The sequence below is a fragment of the Vipera berus genome (genome assembly GCF_964194415.1).
Source record: "Vipera berus genome assembly, chromosome: 5".
NCBI classification, from domain to species: domain Eukaryota; kingdom Metazoa; phylum Chordata; class Lepidosauria; order Squamata; family Viperidae; genus Vipera; species Vipera berus.
In genome coordinates, this window is record NC_138207.1 from 27485226 (window position 1) to 27507414 (window position 22189).

The 22189-nt window shown below is 39.4% G+C and overlaps 1 protein-coding gene across 1 annotated transcript in view; it reads left to right on the plus strand.

The window, feature by feature from the left end:
• Positions 1-22189, plus strand: part of LOC308669100 (glutathione hydrolase-like YwrD proenzyme) — a gene marked incomplete at its 3' end in the record, with an annotated part of 36593 nt that overhangs the window by 8665 nt on the left and 5739 nt on the right. The window contains exons 6-9 of the mRNA XM_081329598.1: positions 8326-8478; positions 16470-16557; positions 18442-18613; positions 20108-20270. Of these exons, the coding sequence (XP_081185724.1) occupies positions 8326-8478; positions 16470-16557; positions 18442-18613; positions 20108-20270 (576 nt within the window). The remainder of the gene's footprint in view (positions 1-8325; positions 8479-16469; positions 16558-18441; positions 18614-20107; positions 20271-22189) is intronic.

The window sequence follows — 22189 nt, forward strand, 5'->3', positions numbered from 1 at the left end:
TTCAAACAAATGATAAATGTCATTTAAGAAGTGGTTTTTAAATTGCATTTTGAACACAAAGAAGATTCAGGACAGAATTCCCCCATAGAATCTGACCCTTTGTAACCTACTTCTGTAGCTGGCTTCTTCTGGGTCTCTTGGTTGGAATCAAGAGTTATTGTCTTTGAAAAAACTGAAGGCTGATATTTATCAAAAGAGGGATATTTCATGTGATGCAGGGAAATTAGTGGAGCATAGCAATAATGTACATCAAATTTAATTTTATTTCCACAGCAATTGAATTTGCTTCCTGGCTAACTTAGTTACGAAAATCGTAAGAGATTAGGTAGCTGTGTCTGGATGCTATTCAGCAGCATCTCTGTCTCATTTTTTAGCTAATTATAAATCTTAGTATCCTGATTTGACAGATACTGCTTTTTAACTTCATTCTGAGACTTATGTAATGTTGAAAAAGCATTCAGAGATAAATGCCATAGAAATCAGTAAATGGCAAAAGGTAAAATGTATAGATGGTGTCAGATTGCTTACTTTCTAAATTCTCTCCTGGAGGGAGGAGGCAGAAGCTTACTTGCTTATGCCTTTTTTCCACCTGCATTTGAATTATTTTATTACATGACACCTTAATGTAATAATTTTCTTACTTCCCCTCATTTCTATGCATCTATATATTCCTTGTATTTAGAGTAGTGTGTAACTTTCATCCTCAGTTTTACAAGACGAAAATGTTGGTTAACATAACAAATATTCAGTCTATTGGCTAAGAATTGTTAGATAAAGTATCCGTAGATATCTATATTAAAGTGTACAGGAGGAACATGCTGTGATTATATGTTTTGCTTGGAATCATATTCTGCAGTGTACAGAATGGAGTGTAAAATGAGGAATAATACATCTAGGACTAAGGAGTGACCCTTAGTTTTAGATGTACTACTTCTTGAGATAACCTTCAGGTAACTTCAGGTGACCCTGAGGGCACAGTTAAGCCCCCAAGTGGCCTCAAGAGCTCTTAGGGTGAGTGTTAAGACCAGATGACTGCCAAAAAAAAAAGATCCTTCCAAACCCGTCCCCCCATCCTGCCAGAACTAATCCCTCCATAGCGCCAACCATCCTGCCAGAACCAATGAAGCTTTTTCAGTGAGAAGCAAAATGTCTTCTTCCTCAAGGAAAAAACAGTCCAGTTACCTTTTGAAAAAGCACCTTTGAGACAGCTGTGACCTGCATGACTGAGAATTGCCATAGATATAAGGAGGTAAAAGAATTCTGCAACAGATCCTTTTGGAAGCAAATTATGAGAGTCAACTACAATCAGGCTTTATAGAGACAAAAATGCTGTTAAGTATTTAAGTATCTTTTTTCAGATCGAGAGACTTTACAGGGGAGAATTTGAATTTGATCTTGGATCATGAACTCTTGCGTGTCAGAAGAATAAAAGCAGGATATTTTCACACATAAAATTTCCTTGGCCAGTTATGCTACTATCTGTGTAACTTAGATGTGTACAAAGTTCATTATTTATATAAGTGTCTACAAATTTGAATTTTAATCTACAGAGAAATCCATCACACAGGAATATTGCTTTTAATGGACTTTGCATGAATAAGCTTTTACTAATTTATACATATCAACTAAAATTGCACTATTTGTATTGATTTGATTTTCTTCTTAAGTGAATCAGGTTCACCACATTCAAAGTCATCAAGATGTTTGCTTGCAGATATTTCATTACCTATCTGTAAAGGCCCTGGATAGATGAAATTTTGGATATGTCAAATTCTTTGAGAAGGTGGGGTCTGTGAGGTAGAAGAAAGGTCTAAGGGCCCAGCCAAATGAATGACATTAACATGAGTTTCTGACATTCTTGATTCAACAGAAAACCTGCTGTGAATTGTGCTGCCCCCACCTTTATTGTTGGTCAGTAATAAGACTGGGTGGTGTTGCTGCCTTACACAATTTAATATGGGCACTTTCAGGGCAGTGAATGGTGGATTTCCTGGTTTAGTTTCACTCTTATCACAATTCTTTCCCGTCAACAGGAAAAACAAACTCTGATTGATGTCTCTATGATAAGCAGGGTCAGAATAATCCAGGTCCTCTTTCCAGATAGGTAATGTGACATCTGCAAGCAAACATGTTGATGACTTTGAATGTGGTGCTGGTGTAAATTATTGTCTGTACCATAGAAAGCCAGCAGCTATTAGAGAGATGCTGAATAGATACATCACTAGAAGCCAAAATCAGAAGACTATGTCTGATTTACTTTGGCCATGTCATGCATGCAAAATCATTGGAGAAGTCAATGAAGGTGTCATGGTTCTGATAGATAGAGGCAGATAAATCAGAACTAAGCCTAGAGACTTCCTCAAAGAACCTGTTTATTGGATACAAAATATCGGCATGGTCAAAAGTGAAATCAGGTCTAAAATTCCCTACTAAAAGATACACTATGACAAAGTTAAACTTCCCATCCTAGAGGTATGCAATCAGCTATGTTCCCCAGTAGAATAGTTTGGTAGGCTTTCTAGCAATCCACCCAAACCTCTAGCATAACCGACAGAATAACCTTGGTTCCCATGGGACACAGAATTGTTTAGATTAGCACAAATCCTCCGCACCCCCTCCCATTCATATGGCAACCTAGAATGAGCAAGATGGCTGCAGCCAGGTTCGCTGTAGAGTTGACATGTTAGGAATGGTTAATGGAACAAGACGAATGGCAAGTAAAGAAAATGCTGGCTTGATACCATCAAAATTGATGCAAAGATGAATATCCAACAACTGAAAGAAGCTATGCTTGACAGGATAGCATGTAGAGCACTTGCCTATAAAGTTGCCAAGAGTAGAACATGACTAAATGGTTAAAACAACAGTCCAAGCAAACAACCGTGCTCAGAGAGCACCAAAGGATTCCTCAGCCCGGAATTACATATATTCTCTTCTATTGGTAATGTTATAAAATATCTGACTGTTTGTAATCAATTTATTGGATGAAACTGTTCAGCTATTCAGCTTCCTTAGTGGCTAATTACATCTTGTTAATATTTAACAATTTGGTGCCAGATGGTAATCCACTGCATGGTGAAAGGTATTCTTATTTGTCTCAGTATATGAAGTGACACATGCTGTTTTGTCTTGGTACCAGGTACGAACAATTTGCCATCCCTTTTGAATTATTGAGGTTGACGTGGCTTTTCTTAGAATTAGGTCAAAGGCAGGGCAGTTTCCTTTTGTATACATAAGCTTTCCTTGTGTTTTTTTGCCTTTTTTAATGTAAATTTTATTGGTTTTTATAAGGGTGGGGAGGAAAATGAAGGGATAGGTTGTGGGGTTGGGATAGCGGGGAAAGTTGGGGGAGGGGTTGGGGTTTCCCCCAATTACATTCAATATTTAGCAAATAGCATATTGTCTGGGTTGATATATATCAATAGAAGTAGTGAGAATAATGATTGATAACAGTAATAGATATAGCAAATTATAGTAAACAATGTTAAATTTTCAATCTATAATATTTTTCTTAGTAGAATAAGGTAAAAAATAAGTATCACATTCCTTTTTCTCTAATTCGTTTGTCTAGCCCAGGGGTAGGCAACCTTGGCTCTTTTATGACTTGTGGACTTCAACTCCCAGAATTCCTGAGCCAGCCATGCTGAGGGAAAAGAGAGAGGTTTCCAAGCTGAGCCATGAGAGAGAGTCCAATCAGCAAGGACTTAGCTACTGTGCCCCTCCACCCATTCTCCTTAACTCAGTTTTGTAGCTTTTCCCAGCAGCCTCTGGCGGTTTAAAAGCAAAGAGAGTCCAATCAGCAAGGACTTAGCTACTGTGCCCCTCCACCCATTCTCCTTAACTCAGTTTTGTAGCTTTTCCCAGCAGACTCTGGCGGTTTAAAAGCAAAGAGAGTCCAATCAGCAAGGACTTAGCTACTGTGCCCCTCCACCCATTCTCCTTAATTCAGTTTTGTAGCTTTTCCCAGCAGCCTCTGGCGGTTTAAAAGCAAAGAGAGTCCAATCAGCAAGGACTTAGCTACTGTGCCCCTCCACCCATTCTCCTTAACTCAGTTTTGTAGCTTTTCCCAGCAGCCTCTGGCAGTTTAAAAGCAAAGAGAGTCCAATCAGCAAGGACTTAGCTACTGTGCCCCTCCACCCATTTTCCTTAACTCAGTTTTGTAGCTTTTCCCAGCAGCCTCTGGCAGTTTAAAAGCAAAGAGTCCAATCAGCAAGGACTTAGCTACTGTGCCCCTCCACCCATTCTCCTTAACTCAGTTTTGTAGCTTTTCCCAGCAGCCTCTGGCAGTTTAAAAGCAAAGAGAGTCCAATCAGCAAGGACTTAGCTACTGTGCCCCTCCACCCATTCTCCTTAACTCAGTTTTGTAGCTTTTCCCAGCAGCCTCTGGCGGTTTAAAAGCAAAGAGAGTCCAATCAGCAAGGACTTAGCTACTGTGCCCCTCCACCCATTCTCCTTAACTCAGTTTTGTAGCTGTTCCCAGCAGCCTCTGGCAGTTTAAAAGCAAAGAGTCCAATCAGCAAGGACTTAGCTACTGTGCCCCTCCACCCATTCTCCTTAACTCAGTTTTGTAGCTTTTCCCAGCAGCCTCTGGCGGTTTAAAAGCAAAGAGAGTCCAATCAGCAAGGACTTAGCTACTGTGCCCCTCCACCCATTCTCCTTAACTCAGTTTTGTAGCTTTTCCCAGCAGCCTCTGGCAGTTTAAAAGCAAAGAGAGTCCAATCAGCAAGGACCTAGCTACTGTGCCCCTCCACCCATTCTCCTTAACTCAGTTTTGTAGCTTTTCCCAGCAGCCTCTGGCAGTTTAAAAGCAAAGAGAGTCCAATCAGCAAGGACCTAGCTACTGTGCCCCTCCACCCATTCTCCTTAATTCAGTTTTGTAGCTTTTCCCAGCAGCCTCTGGCTGTTTAAAAGCAAAGAAAGTCCAATCAGCAAGGACTTAGCTACTGTGCCCCTCCACCCATTCTCCTTAATTCAGTTTTGTAGCTTTTCCCAGCAGCCTCTGGCTGTTTAAAAGCAAAGAGAGTCCAATCAGCAAGGACCTAGCTACTGTGCCCCTCCACCCATTCTCCTTAACTCAGTTTTGTAGCTTTTCCCAGCAGCCTCTGGCTGTTTAAAAGCAAAGAGAGTCCAATCAGCAAGGACCTAGCTACTGTGCCCCTCCACCCATTCTCCTTAATTCAGTTTTGTAGCTTTTCCCAGCAGCCTCTGGCGGTTTAAAAGCAAAGAGAGTCCAATCAGCAAGGACTTAGCTACTGTGCCCCTCCACCCATTCTCCTTAATTCAGTTTTGTAGCTTTTCCCAGCAGCCTCTGGCTGTTTAAAAGCAAAGAGAGTCCAATCAGCAAGGACTTAGCTACTGTGCCCCTCAACCCATTTTCCTTAACTCAGTTTTGTAGCTTTTCCCAGCAGCCTCTGGCAGTTTAAAAGCAAAGAGAGTCCAATCAGCAAGGACCTAGCTACTGTGCCCCTCCACCCATTCTCCTTAATTCAGTTTTGTAGCTTTTCCCAGCAGCCTCTGGCGGTTTAAAAGCAAAGAGAGTCCAATCAGCAAGGACTTAGCTACTGTGCCCCTCCACCCATTCTCCTTAATTCAGTTTTGTAGCTGTTCCCAGCAGCCTCTGGCGGTTTAAAAGCAAAGAGAGTCCAATCAGCAAGGACCTAGCTACTGTGCCCCTCCACCCATTCTCCTTAACTCAGTTTTGTAGCTTTTCCCAGCAGCCTCTGGCGGTTTAAAAGCAAAGAGAGTCCAATCAGCAAGGACTTAGCTACTGTGCCCCTCCACCCATTCTCCTTAATTCAGTTTTGTAGCTTTTCCCAGCAGCCTCTGGCGGTTTAAAAGCAAAGAGAGTCCAATCAGCAAGGACTTAGCTACTGTGCCCCTCCACCCATTCTCCTTAACTCAGTTTTGTAGCTGTTCCCAGCAGCCTCTGGCAGTTTAAAAGCAAAGAGAGTCCAATCAGCAAGGACCTAGCTACTGTGCCCCTCCACCCATTCTCCTTAATTCAGTTTTGTAGCTTTTCCCAGCAGCCTCTGGCGGTTTAAAAGCAAAGAGAGTCCAATCAGCAAGGACCTAGCTACTGTGCCCCTCCACCCATTCTCCTTAATTCAGTTTTGTAGCTTTTCCCAGCAGCCTCTGGCGGTTTAAAAGCAAAGAGAGTCCAATCAGCAAGGACCTAGCTACTGTGCCCCTCCACCCATTCTCCTTAATTCAGTTTTGTAGCTTTTCCCAGCAGCCTCTGGCGGTTTAAAAGCAAAGAGAGTCCAATCAGCAAGGACTTAGCTACTGTGCCCCTCCACCCATTCTCCTTAATTCAGTTTTGTAGCTTTTCCCAGCAGCCTCTGGCGGTTTAAAAGCAAAGAGAGTCCAATCAGCAAGGACCTAGCTACTGTGCCCCTCCACCCATTCTCCTTAATTCAGTTTTGTAGCTTTTCCCAGCAGCCTCTGGCTGTTTAAAAGCAAAGAGAGTCCAATCAGCAAGGACCTAGCTACTGTGCCCCTCCACCCATTCTCCTTAATTCAGTTTTGTAGCTTTTCCCAGCAGCCTCTGGCGGTTTAAAAGCAAAGAGAGTCCAATCAGCAAGGACTTAGCTACTGTGCCCCTCAACCCATTTTCCTTAACTCAGTTTTGTAGCTTTTCCCAGCAGCCTCTGGCAGTTTAAAAGCAAAGAGAGTCCAATCAGCAAGGACTTAGCTACTGTGCCCCTCCACCCATTCTCCTTAACTCAGTTTTGTAGCTTTTCCCAGCAGCCTCTGGCGGTTTAAAAGCAAAGAGAGTCCAATCAGCAAGGACTTAGCTACTGTGCCCCTCCACCCATTCTCCTTAATTCAGTTTTGTAGCTTTTCCCAGTAGCCTCTGGCGGTTTAAAAGCAAAGAGAGTCCAATCAGCAAGGACTTAGCTACTGTGCCCCTCCACCCATTCTCCTTAACTCAGTTTTGTAGCTGTTCCCAGCAGCCTCTGGCAGTTTAAAAGCAAAGAGAGTCCAATCAGCAAGGACCTAGCTACTGTGCCCCTCCACCCATTCTCCTTAATTCAGTTTTGTAGCTTTTCCCAGCAGCCTCTGGCGGTTTAAAAGCAAAGAGAGTCCAATCAGCAAGGACTTAGCTACTGTGCCCCTCCACCCATTCTCCTTAATTCAGTTTTGTAGCTGTTCCCAGCAGCCTCTGGCAGTTTAAAAGCAAAGAGAGTCCAATCAGCAAGGACTTAGCTACTGTGCCCCTCCACCCATTCTCCTTAACTCAGTTTTGTAGCTTTTCCCAGCAGCCTCTGGCGGTTTAAAAGCAAAGAGAGTCCAATCAGCAAGGACTTAGCTACTGTGCCCCTCCACCCATTCTCCTTAATTCAGTTTTGTAGCTTTTCCCAGCAGCCTCTGGCGGTTTAAAAGCAAAGAGAGTCCAATCAGCAAGGACTTAGCTACTGTGCCCCTCCACCCATTCTCCTTAACTCAGTTTTGTAGCTGTTCCCAGCAGCCTCTGGCAGTTTAAAAGCAAAGAGAGTCCAATCAGCAAGGACCTAGCTACTGTGCCCCTCCACCCATTCTCCTTAATTCAGTTTTGTAGCTTTTCCCAGCAGCCTCTGGCGGTTTAAAAGCAAAGAGAGTCCAATCAGCAAGGACTTAGCTACTGTGCCCCTCCACCCATTCTCCTTAACTCAGTTTTGTAGCTGTTCCCAGCAGCCTCTGGCAGTTTAAAAGCAAAGAGAGTCCAATCAGCAAGGACTTAGCTACTGACAGCATTTAACAGCTTGGTCCTTCCTAAGTTTCCTTTTCTGATATTAAGCCACTAGCCGATTACTCCCTAGACAGCTTCTCTTCCCTTCTTCTTCAAGGTCATTCCCACATAGCATTTCAGAGCGCCTAAATAAGCTATCTCTTCTTGAGCTCCTTTTCTCCATAGACCATGTTGTCCCTAAAGAGTTGTATCTGCAAATTTACAAGTAGTCCCCAACTTAAAATCAGTTGTTCAGTGACCAAAGTCACGCCAGACCACAAAAAAGATGCTTATGAACCTGATTCAAAGTTCCAATGGCTACGTGCGCGCGCGCACACACACACACACACACACACGTACACGTTCAGGCGACTACATTTCAGACACTCAGCAACTGGCCTGTATTTACAGCTATTTATAGCATCCTGCGATTGGGTGGCCTTGATTGATGATATTTTTTTGCCGGAAACCAGCACTTACTTCCACTTTCTACTGTCCCTGTCTACGTAACTGAAAGGTACCAGAGAAACATTTATGAAAAGATACTATTGAGAAATGCTCTTGAGGACATCACTATTCTTTTGATTTTGTAATTTAAGGACTTTTTTTCCCCTCAGGAGTTAGCAAAATCTGGCAAAAGAGGCTTTTACGAAGGCCATGTGGCTAAAGCAATCGTGGATGTTATTCAGAATAATGGTGGAGTAATGGATTTAAGAGACCTGAAAAGTCATGTCACTGAAGAAGTTGAGCCTATTGTCACAAATTACAAGGTATGCCAGACTCAATCATATGGAAAGATATAACTACATGGATGCTTATATGATTCTTCATAGGTTTTTCTCAGAGGTTTAAGAAGTACTTTGGTTTGACTTCTAAACATGGAGCAAGTTATTCTTAACCTATCTGAATCGTCCCCTAACGTCTTGCAATATTTGATAGTGCTGGCTTTCCAACATATATTATGCTATTCTAAGGAAACCATACACAATAGCACGTGGCCACAATACAGTGGAAGTTAAATGGCATGCAAGGCTAGAAAGATTTGGAAAGGTATAGTGAATGATGCTAATGTAAACAAGATTTAGTGAGGTGTTATTTCCTTTTATCTTCTGCCTTTAACTTTTTAGTTTATTATTTTTGATCCCTTTCCTTGCTCTGTATAATGAATGGATGCATGGTACTGTACAGAAAAGATGAGAGATTTGAGGGGCTTCCAGAAAGAAGAGAGGGGAAACTTATTTTCCAAAGCACCAGAAGACAAGACAAGAAGCAATGGATGGAAACTAACCAAGGAGAGAAGCAACCTAGAACTAAGGAGAAATTTCCTGACCGTTAAAGCAATCAACCAATGGAATGGTTTGCCTTTTGAAGTTGTGAGTGCTCCAGCACTGGAAGCTTTTAAGAAGAGACTGGATAGCTATTTGTCTGAAATGGAATAGGGTCTCCTGCTTGAGTAAGAGGTTAGATAAGACCTCCAAGATCCCTTCCCACTCAGATGATGTTCTTTGAAATGCTGTAATAGTAAAATGTACCATCAGCTATGGAATAGTAGTAACCAGACAAATCATTGTCACTTTTAACACATAGTTTAAACACATAGCATCTTTTTCATGAATATAACATAAAATACATATTCTTTGTATCTATGTATACTTGTCTGTCCATTTGTGTTTATTCCATTACAGATAGTCTTCATTTAGCTGCTGCCTCATTTAACAAACATTTGCAGTTATGATAATGATAAAATAGTGATATTGTGATTAGCCCTCCATGTGTATGACATTTGCAGGCCTGTAAAGCAAAGGCCTGTAAAGTAAGATCATTAAAAAATGTGATGGTTCATGCAATTGCTTCACATAACAACAAAATTCATCATCCCAACTATCTAGTGACTAAATAGGACTACTTGTGTTCTTGTTATTAATTGCTAAAGATTAAACTCCAACTTTGTAAAATACTTAAGTTAAACGGGACTTAACTTTAGAAACTGGATGTAGACTAAAACCAAAAAATGCAAAGATCGGGAGACTGTTCTGTGTGGTGATTCCTTTTTTGTGTTACTTCTACCTTAGAACATTCCATAAACAAGAATACTTGACACAGTCTGTTTTTCTCTACACTTCAAAGGAGTTAATTTCAGTCATGTAGCCAAGTCTAAAATGAAAAGGAATTTTCCTTGCCAGGTCATTCTTGGGACTTCACTCCTGCCTTTGTTCTATAACCTCTTTTTGATATTTTTCCCCTTAGCATTATTAATAAATCTTTGGCAAAGATCCATATCCGGAATACAGATCTTGCAAATCAAATTCAGCTTTAATAGTTTCCCCTGCAAAAGAGAAATAGAAGATTGGAGTTCAAAACTTTCTTGTAGCTGATGTAAATGGAGTGATATAAAACAAGTGTTCTTCAAAACTAGCTCCAGTATTTATATACAATGTTATGCCTCTAACTCTTTGAAATGATAAATTAAATGCATATTGGCATGCTTGCGTTGCTGTTTTAAAGGAGACTAGGTAAATTAAATTTAATCTCCTTCAGAGTGGGACACTGGGTAATCTGAAATAACCTGTTAAGATATAAAAACAGTATATAAAAACTAAAAATTTAGAAGGACGCAAGGATGATTAAACATGATTAAAATAAGTTCAAAGGTGACGGGAGGGTTCTCAAGAAACCAGCCAGGTGCCCCTCCCCCAGCTGCAAACTGTTCTGGGCATCCCCAAACAATACGGATCCTGTATCAGGATTCCTTCTTCAAACTTCAAATGCTGACAGCCTTAGCAGGTAGACTAGACAGGAAACAACCAGATAAACTAATTCTATTTTGCTGTAAAGCTACAGGAACAGAATTTTACAAGTCTGAAAGGACAGTTCTCCTGCTGTCACTTTTACAGCCAGGGAGCTTAGGAAAGGTTTCTTCTGAGCTTCTTATTCTCTGCTGCCTCTTATCTGACTATTCCCTAGGCAGCATCTCTTTGACCCATCTCCCAAGAACTTTCCCACATACCATTGCAGAAGATTCTGGTCTTGACTGCTTCCAAAACATGAAGGAATGGTGTTTTGGATCTCTGGAGGCAAGATGTTCTATAAGAAAGAGAAATTTGGTGATATACTTTGAATTGTTGTTATATAATTCATAAGTATATCTCACTGATCTTTGTAATAACTATATTATGAAACCAAACAATATATATATAATTTATACAGATACCTATCTTACCCAAATGACTTCGGCATCTTACAAGGTTTAAAAACATAAAACCCAACTACATAAAAACCCCAAACACCCAAGGTTATTGGTAGTTCAGGAATGACTTGTGGAGTCCTTGGTACTCATTGAGCTGGGTTATTCGTTTGCAGATGTTTTATTACCTGACTGGGTTACATCATCAGTGCAGGGACCAAGAACTCCACCCAAAGATAAACAATAGTTAAATACAGAGTACCCTCATCAACAGCAGAGTTCATCCTTAACCATTTTAAACTCCCAGCACTCCTTTTTTTAAACTTCCCTAAAGTTTCCAGTAAACATAGTTGAATTATTTGCCTTAAAATTGTAAGATACTCTTAGCTTTTGTTTTGTTGCTATGGAATATTACAACTGTTTATTCCAGAGTTCTGGCAAGTAATTGTTCTAAAGGATAAATAATATCCTTATAATTGTTTATATGAATTCAAACATATTCCAATCTGATAGTAATTTGCAACTTGAAAGTGTTGTTAGTTAATGTTGCTGGACTAATGAAATCAGAATATGCTTTAATTGAATATTTTGCCATTTTTCAATTTTAGACAGTTTACACTTCTCTTGTTGTTGTTAGCTGCGAAGTCGTGTCCGACCCATCGCGACCCTATGGACAACATTCCTCCAGGCCTTTCTGTCCTCTACCATCTTCTGGAGTCCATTTAAGCTCACGCCTACTGCTTCAGTGACTCCATCCAGCCACCTCATTCTCTGTCGTCCCCTTCTTCTATTGCCCTCGATCTTTCCCAGCATTAGGCTTTTCTCCAGTGAGTCCTTCCTTCTCATTAGGTGGCCAAAGTATTTGAGTTTTAGCTTCAGGATCTGGCCTTCTAAAGAGCAGTCAGGATTGATCTCCTCTAGGACTGACCGGTTTGATCGCCTTGCAGTCCAAGGGACTCGCAGGAGTCTTCTCCAGCACCATAGTTCAAAGGCCTCAATTCTTTGGCGCTCAGCCTTTCTTATGGTCCAACTTTCACTGCCATACATTGCAACTGGGAAGACCATAGCCTTGACTATACGCACTTTTGTTGACAGGGTGATGTCTCTGCTTTTTAGTGTGCTGTCTAGATTTGTCATGGCTTTCCTCCCCAGGAGCAAGCGTCTTTTAATTTCTTGGCTACAGTCCCCATCTGCAGTGATCTTGGAGCCCAGGAAAATAAAATCTGTCACTACCTCCATTTCTTCCCCATCTATTTGCCAGGAATTGAGAGGGCCAGATGCCATGATCTTGGTTTTCTTAATGTTAAGTTTCAACCCAAGTTTTGCACTCTCCTTCTTCACCCGCAACAAGAGGCTCTTTAGTTCTTCTTCACTTTCTGCCATTAGAGTGGTATCATCTGCGTATCTTAGGTTGTTGATATTTCTTCCGGCAATCTTAATTCCAACTTTTGATTCATCTAGCCCTGCCTTTCTCATGATGTGCTCTGCATATAAGTTAAATAGGCAGGGCGACAGTATACAGCCTTGCCGGACTCCTTTCCCAATTTTGAACCAATCAGTGGTTCCGTGTCCAGTTCTCACTGTTGCTTCTTGACCCGCATATAGGTTTCTCAAGAGACAAATAAGATGGTCTGGTACTCCCATCTCTTTAAGAACTTGCCACAGTTTGTTATGATCCACACAATCAAAGGCTTTAGCATAGTCAATGAAGCAGAAGTAGATGTTTTTCTGGAACTCCCTAGCTTTCTCCATGATCCAGCGTATGTTGGCAATTTGATCTCTAGTTCCTCTGCCTCTTCGAAATCCTGCCTGTACTTCTGGTAGTTCTCGATCCACATACTGCTGAAGTCTAGCTTGTAGGATTTTAAGCATGACTTTACTAGCATGAGAAATGAGTGCAATGGTGCGATAGTTTGAACATTCTTTGGCACTGCCTTTCTTTGGAATTGGAATGTAAACTGATCTTTTCCAATCCTGTGGCCACTGTTGAGTTTTCCAAATTTGCTGGCAAATTGAGTGTAGCACTTTTACTGCACTGTCTTTTAAGATTTTGAATAGCTCAGCTGGAATACTGTCACCTCCACTAGCTTTGTTGTTGCTCAGCTTTTCTAAGGCCCACTTCACTTCACATTCTAGGATGTCTGGCTCGAGGTCAGTGACCACCTCATTGTGATTATCAGGGACATTAAGCTCATTCTTGTATAGTTCTTCTGTGTAATTTTGCCACCTCTTCTTAATCTCTTCTGCCTCTGTTAGGTCCCTGCCATTTTGGTCCTTTATCATGCCCATTTTTGCATTAAACGTTCCCTTCATCTCTCCAATTTTCTTGAAAAGATCTCTGGTCCTCCCTATTCTATTGTTTTCTTCTATTTCTTTGCACTGTTCATTTAAGAAGGCATTCTTATCTCTTCTAGCTATTCTCTGGAATTCTGCATTCAATTGGGCATATCTATGTTTTTCTCCCTTGCCTTTCGCTTCCCTCCTTTCCTTAGCTATTTGCAAAGCTTCCTCAGACAGCCATTTTGCTTTCTTGCATTTCTTTTTCTTTGGGATGGTTTTGGTTGCTACCTGTTGTACAATGTCGCGAACCTCTGTCCATAGTTCTTCAGGCACTCTGTCTATCAGATCTAATTCCTTAAATCTATTTGTCACCTCTACTGTATATTCAACAGGGATATGATTTAATTCATACCTGAGTGGCCTAGTGCTTTTCCCTACTTTCTTCAGTTTAAGCTTAAACTTTGCAAGGAGAAGCTCATGGTCTGAGCCACAGTCAGCTCCTGGTCTTGTTTTTACTGACTGTATAGAGCTTCTCCATCTTTGGCTGCAGAGCATATAGTCAATCTGATTTCTGTGATGACCGTCTGGTGATGTCCATGTGTAGAGCCGTCTCTTGGGTTGTTGGAAAAGAGTGTTTGCTATGACCATCGTATTCTCTTGACAAAATTCTATCAGCCTGTGCCCTGCTTCATTTTGTACTCCAAGGCCAAACTTGCCTGTTATTCCGGTTATCTTTTGGCTTCCTACTTTAGCATTCCAATCCCCCATGATGATAAGAACATCATTTTTTGGTGTTAGTTCTATAAGGTGCTGTAGGGCTTCATAGAACCGGTCAATTTCATCCTCTTCAGCACTGGTGGTTGGGGCATAGACTTGGACTACTGTGATATTGAATGGTTTGCCTTGGATTCGAACTGAGATCATTCTGTCATTTTGAGGATTGTATCCCAGTATTGCTTTTCCTACTCTTTTATTGACTATGAAGGCTACTCCATTTCTTCTGAGGGATTCTTGCCCGCAGTAGTATACCTGGTGGTCATCTGAATTAAATTCACCCATTCCTGTCCATTTTAGTTCGCTGATACCTAAGATGTCGATGTTCAGTCTTGTCATCTCTTGTTTGACCACGTCCAGCTTTCCTTGATTCATGGATCTTACATTCCAGGTTCCTATGGAGAAAAAATCTTTACAGCATCGGACTTTCCTTTCACCACCAGACACATCCACAGCTGAGCGTCCTTTCGGCTTTGGCCCAGTCGCTTCATTCTTTCTGGCGCTACTAGTACTAGCCCTCTGCTCTTCCCCAGTAGCATATTGGACGCCTTCCGACCTGAGGGGCTCATCTTCCAGCGTCATATCGTTTTGCCTTTTGGTACTGTCCATAGGGTTTTCATGGCAAAGATACTGGAGTGGGTTGCCATTTCCTTCTCCAGTGGATCACGTTTTGTCAGAACTCTCGGCTATGACCTGTCCGTCTTGGGTGGCCCTGCACGGCATAGCTCATAGCTTCATTGAATTACGCAAGCCCCTTCGCCACGACAAGGCAGTAATCCATGAAGGGGACACTTCTCTTGTAATAACTCAAAAGGTTTAAAAGCTGACTGACATAAGTTGATCTGAAGTATAGATATCTATAATTTCCCATATCATGTTAATCACTCCTTTCCAATATTTTAGCTGTTGTGTTATGAAAAGAAACTAGAACTCAGTGACATACTTATGACAATATTGAAATTTATTAAGTACATATCAATAAAATTTAATATGTGTGGTCTAAAACACTAAGGCTTAGACATTCAGATTCTTCAGGCCCAGTGAGAGGAGTCATAGGAAATATGTGAACATAACAATAAAGCACGGTATAACTATTTTTCAGCTTCCAAATGGATTTTGTAGCCGACGATCTATACAATTCATGATAGGTAAAAAAGATAAAGGAGTCCCTGTGGATTTTATTCTGCTAGTCATTGCTTATAGGGGGCAGCACTTACCTTCATTACAAGGCCATTGAGCCATCACTGTCTGAAGACATTTCTGCCCTTGTGTCCAGCATGATGTCATGGAGAGCTGTTAACCTTCCCACTGTAGTGGTACCTATTTATCTACTTGCATTTGCATTTTTTCGAACTGCTAGGTGGGCAGGAAACGGGGCAAAAATGGGAGCCCATCCTGTTGCATGGCACTTATACCCTGAGCTACTGTGCCATCCCACAATTCATGATAGCATAATAAATATATATACTAAATGCATGATAAAATTGTATAATTCATAATTATATAATATGTAATATGGTTATAAAATTTCTAATAATATATAATACCATTATATAATTCATAATACAAAATTCATAATGACTAGTTTCATCTAGCACCCAGATGATATTTGTTGCAAAGTTATTCTTTAAATGAAAGATGAGATAAGTGATAATTTGGAGAACTGAATCAAATAGAAGATGTAGTCAACATTTTTAAGGTTCAGAGAACTTCTTATTGCAGAAAGAAAGTGAGGCAGTTTCTCACTGATTTGGCAAGTGTATACTGTAAATCTGATTATTCAGCTCTTGCTCATGGATATCAAATAACCTACTAGCAGTTTAGAATGTAACAGCTGTCTGTTACAGAAACCATGACGCCAAAAAACTCACGTAAGAAAGAGTAATGCTTATATACCTAGTTGTTAGTAAAAGTGTGCCAAGTTCTTCAGTCATGCCAAAAATGGTATGTTTTAAAACCCAGGTGTAATATTACATCTATTAGTCATGTTAGAACCACAAAAACATTAAAGAACCGTGTGTTAAAAATGATCAAGCAATTGTACGTTAATGAAAAATATATTACTAATAGCTATTATTATTAATAATTATTTGATTGTTTGTAAAATCTATCTTCCTAGAAGTCAGAATCTATTAGAAAGATGCATTTCATTGTTAAATGTCTTTGTGTGTGTATATATAGGATCTTCAGAAATGTTTTCAAGAAATATCAGAAACGTTTTAGGAATTATTACTATGAGCAAGTATTTAATTGATACGAGCATATAATCGATTCAAGAATTTAAATACATGCTGCATTGATGCATATATTGTTGCTTAAAAATTAATGACATTATTTTAATGTTATTTGCATCATATATTGCATGTATGTTTGATTATATTTTTCTTATTAAGGTAATCCATGTTAAAGTGTTAGTGTTTCATTAGTTGAAAAATAAGTAAAGAATTTCATTTAGAATAGTATCAGAAAGATTTTATTTATTTGGTTGATGGTCAGTATTAAATAGTATCAATCATTTTTTAGGGCATGAATATTTGGGAAATTCCTCCAAATGGACAAGGAATCACAACTTTATTAGCCCTGAATATTTTAGAAAATTACAATATGAAAGGTATGATCAGCTTCTAATTTGTACATATCTGTTGTTTCTAAGAAAAAAAGTGCCAGATATTTCTACTTTAGGAAAAGAGGAGAAAAAACCACCTTTTGTCAAAATTTATATTGAATGAAGGATCATTAAAAATAAGACTTATTTAAGAGACATTTATAGAACTATGCAAAAGATTGACAAATTTTGCCATGTCAGCAATTCTAATAGCTATTAGCTTAAATACTAATAATGGAAAACCAGAAGAAAAAAAATGAGAAAATGGCAAATTTCTTCTGTGATGTTTCCAAGGTAACAAATTTAACATATCCATTTAATTTCCCGGATTCACTCAATTTGAGCAAAAATTTATTTATATAAATCACAATATTATTCATTCAAACATAGAAATTCATAGACATAATTTTAATATAGGAGGCAATTAAGCCTTTTTAGAAAGAATAATGTTTTATTTTTATATTAGAAAAATTCCTAATCATGTAGCAATGTATGTAAAATTACATCCATTGTAATTTAGATCCCAATCTAATTGTAGCAATATATGAAAAATTGCTTTCATAAGGAAAACAAAAAATGATCATTCTTGATAAATACCCGTAGCACTACACCATCCAACTCTCCAGGAATGTTCAGGGCACAATTGTAATCTAGCTCCCTATTCTAATGATCTCAATGATGATAAGATAAATTACAGTTCTAAAAAGCTGATTGTAGAGAATATGTAGGTGAGATCACAGGTGAATATAAGGAATACTTGAGAAATCATAAATTTAGGCCTCCTAGCCTGAAGTATTGGCTTTTTTAAAGTATATCGGTGGCTTTGGAAAGAGTATTAGTGTAGTGAAACATTTTTTAAAAACCTGTCAAATACCATCTTGAAAATCCTGTCTCTTATGGTGGAGATTAGCTTTTATGGATTGATTTTATGATTTTATTAACGGTTTATCTCAGATATTGTAAGCCAGCTGGAATGAGAAGAGCAGATGGCATATACATTTTGATAGCAAATGCCAAAGTACAAAGACAAGTGGATGGGAACAAGGGGGAAGATCCATGAGAATCAGCAAGAAAGGAGGAATATTAGTTTACCTTGGAAGAGAATGGAGCAGAAAAAGAATGGCACTTTTGTCCTAGGCCGGGGGTAGGCAACCTCGGCTCTTTTATGACTCATGGACTTCAACTCCCAGAATTCCTCAGTCAGCTGACTGAGGAATTCTGGGAGTTGAAGTCCATGAGTCATAAAAGAGCCGAGGTTGCCTACCCCTGTCCTAGGCTGTCCCATAGGTCTGTTTTGATTTTTCAGGGAAATATTTTTCCAGACAAAGTCAGAAATTGAATGGTATGATATGATAGTAGGGCCAAAAGAAGGACTGGACCTGGGGCAAAAATAAAATTTAATTCATTTTTAAATTTAATTTAAATTAATTACATACACTTAAATATGATTATTTTTCATTAAACCCATAATCTTCCTTTTTGTCAGTTGGAAAAAACTAGTGACAATTTCTGGAGGTGCTCTGGTGACGATAGGGCACATCCAATGCTCTCAGGCATCATCTTAATTAAATTTGTATGCTGCCCAGCTCCCAGCAACTCTGGGTGGTTTATAAAATCATCAAGAACATTTTAAAGCAAGAAAATACAAGACAAAAAGTAACAAAAATAGCCAGAGATAGAAAGCTTAAACAGGAATAAGAAAAAGAAGAAAAGGGGCTTCAGTCACACTAACCAAATGCCTGGGCAAAGAGCATCCTCTGTTGTAGAAAACAATGTATGAATCAATATACTATTTCTCATCAGTAAGTACAATATACACAATTATACTTCTATGTATGTGAAGAAATTTATGAATTGCAAACAATAATTTATGGTGGTTTCTTTCTGCAGATCTGAACCATAATTCTACTCGTTATTTGCACATTTTAATTGAAGCATTCAAGCTGAGCTTTGCTGATAGTTTTTGGTTTTGTGCTGATCCAGAAAAAGAAACAATACCTGTAGCACAGCTCCTTTCTAAATCTTATGCCAGAGACCGTTCAAAGTTAATCAGTTTACATCGGTAAGCTCTCTTGCTGTTACAAGTGCTGCTACTTATTAATTACTTATTAAATATCAAATAATACCACAGTGTTACTGTTAGTGGCTTCACTTTCTTTTAAAATAAGTTTTATTAAAATATTTACTAGCTGTTCCAGTTGCTTAATTATGCAGTTTTTCTCCAAACTGCATGAGCTGCTTTCAAAACAACTTTGTTTCATAATTAATTTTAGATAGATTGGGAGTATCTACACTTGGAAAATCCAAGAATAATTCTTCATAGGAAAATAATTCTTCATAGAGGTTGCAGAGGCGGCATGTGGAACTCGGGTTAAGGTCCACTCTCAGAAACTGAAGCTTACTGAGGAATTTTGGGTCAATCATTCTGGCTCTACTGTATCTAACCTACCTCACAAGATTGTTCTGGAGAAAAATAAGAGGAAGGCATGCTAATATGATCTAAAATAGCAACAACAACAATAATAATACAACGGTAATCCTTGCTGAACAACCAGAATTGGGACTGACAATTCTACCACTAAGCAATGTGATTTTATTTGTGATTTTACTTCTTCATAGACTGTACTTGTTGAAAGCTGGCTGTGATGATCACAAATGGTGATCTCAGGACTGCAGGATGTTGTGATTGTCTTAAGCACCCACTGGTTATGAAATGCTCAAATCCTAGTCTTGTGACTGCAGGTAAACTGTCCTAAGTGTGAAGACACAGTTATAAAGTCTCTTTTTAGTGCTATTGTAACTTTGAATGGTCAATAAACAGGACAGTTTACCATTATGCTGGAATATTTTCAGATTGGCCATAATGACAGAATACATCTTGAAAATCCCAGGGATCTGTCTGTTAAAAATACCAACATTTGTACTTTAGATAAAATGTTTGCTTATTTTGGGATTAACCTCCCAGTGCAAACACTTCTTAAAACAATCCAGTTGTTACCTGTTCACAGTAGGTCATTTGATCATTTCCTATGTAACTTTGCTTCAACTTTCTAAAGTACACAGTGCAGTAAAAAAAATGTTGAAAGTTTTCTTAATTGGCCACTTTAATTGAAAAATAAAATACTCTACAGTCCTGATCCAGAACATTTCTATATGTTTTGAATTCCCACACCATTTTTCTGCAAAAAAATAAATAAAAAGGTGCATTATGCCTCCATGTTTTTTTTCATAGTCTCAAAACCAAAAAACAATGGACAAAAAATCCTGGTCCCGTCTCCTCTTGTAGTCATAGCAGTTCTATTTATTACTCAGTTGTAGAGTGAGAGTAGAATAAAACAACAGTTGAAAAAATATAATTATTTGCAAACATTTTTGTGGATTTTGGATACATAGAAGTGGATCCTTGCCATAGACTCTGGCCCAATATAAATAAACAATATCCTTAAATAAGTAAATTGAGAAATATTGCTGCAGCTAGATTTCAGCTCTCAACACTTCGTAAATATTACAAACAATACCATCATTTTAAGTTTTCTGCTTTCTTTCCTCTCACCAGAGCAACTGCCCAATATAGTCATGGAAATCCCTCCCCGGTGGGCAGTGACACCGTTTATTTTAGTGTGATTGATGCTGAAGGCAATGCCTGCTCTTTCATTAACAGCCTGTACAAAGGATTTGGTGCAGGGCTGGTGCCAGAGGGCTGTGGATTTACCTTGCAAGTGAGAAAGTATTTTTCAGCATTATGAATGTGTGCTTGGTGAAAATATTGTTTTAGCATTAATTTTTCAGTGTGGTATGCTGTTAATCCAAATCAGGATTGGCTTGAAATTATTCCTAATTTAAGTGTAGCCATTTCAAATTCTTGTATTTTTTTTAAATCAAAGTTAGTTCATTTTCACAGCCAAACTCAAGGCTTTAGCTTCATCCGTATGTGCAAGAATTTCTTCTCTATTTAAAGGTTTCCCTTCTATTTCTCTTAGTCACCGGAATCTTTTCAAAAACTATGTTGAAATATTATCACAGCCAACACAGTGCTAGGCTGCATTAACAGAGGGATAGAATCAAGATCAAGTGAAGTACTAATACCACTGTACAATGCTTTGGTAAGGCCACACCTAGAATACTGCATTCAGTTTTGGTCACCACGATGTAAAAAAGATGTCGAGACTCTAGAAAGGGTACAGAGAAGAGCAACAAAGATGATTGGGGGACTGGAGGCTAAAACATATAGGGAACGGTTGCTGGAATTGGCTCAGTGGGTTAGGACGCTGAGCTTGTCGATCAGAAGGTCGGCAGTTTGGCGGGTCGAATCCCGAGTGCCGCAGAACAGAGCGAGCGCCTGTTACTCGTCCCAGCTTCTGCCAACCTAGCAGTTCGAAAGCACGTAAAAATGCAAGTAGAAAAATAGGGACCACTCCGGTGGGAAGGTAACAGCGTTCCGTGCGCCTTTGGCGTCTAGTCATGCCAGCCACATGACCACGGAGACGTCCTCGGACAAGCGCTGGCTCTTCGGCTTTGAAACGGAGATGAGCACCGGCCCCTAGAGTTGGAAACGACTAGCACGCATGTGCGGGGGAACCTTTACCTTTACCTTTTTAGTTTAATGAAGAGAAGGGCGAGGGGTGACATGATAGCAGTGTTCCAATATCTCGGGCTGCCACAAAGAAGAGGGAGTCAAGCTATTCTCCAAAGCACCTGAAAGCAGGACAAGAAGCAATGGATGGAAACTAGTCAAGGAGAGAAGCAACCTAGAACTAAGGAGAAATTTCCTGACAGTTAGAACAACTAACCAGTGGGACAACCTGCCTCCAGAAGTGGTGAATGCTCCAACACTGGAAGTTTTTAAGAAGAGACTGGCCAGCCATTTGTCTGAAATGGTCTAGGGTTTGCTGCCTGAGCAGGGGGTTGGACTAGATGACCTCCAAGGTCCCTTCCAATTTTTTATTATTATTATTATTATTATTATTATTATTATTATTATTATTATTATTATTATTATTATTATTATTATTTAAATATCATGTAATTAGGAATCTTTTCATCTTCCTTTTACTGATGTCTATTTTATACAAATATTTTTATTAGCCGTGGTGACGCAGTGGTTAGAATGCAATACTGCAGGCTAGTTCTACTGACTGCCGGCTGCCAGCAGTTTGGCAGTTCCATCCTGACTGGCTCAAGGATGACTCAGTCTTCCATCCTTCTGAGGTCGGTAAACTGAGGACCCAGATTATTGGGGGTAATATGCTGACTCTGTAAACAGCTTAGGGCTGTAAAGCGTTGTGAAGCGGTATATAAGTCTAAGTGCTATTGTTATTGCTATTATTATCAGTCAATGGACTGTTACTTTTTTGCAGTTTTTTATTATTACATTGTTTTATTATTTCCTCTATTGATAATAAGAGAATATTTGTAGCTCAGGGTTGAACTGTGGAGTCCTTAGTACTCTCTAAGCTTGGTTGTTTTCTTGCAGATGTTTCATTACCCAAACTGGGTAACATCAGTGCACTGATTACGTTATCTAGTTTGGTAATGTCTGCAAGAAAATTAGCAATCTCAGAGAGCACAAGGACCCTACAGCTCAATACTGAGCTACAAATGTTCTCTTCTATCAGTACTGCAGATAACTAGGATTCAA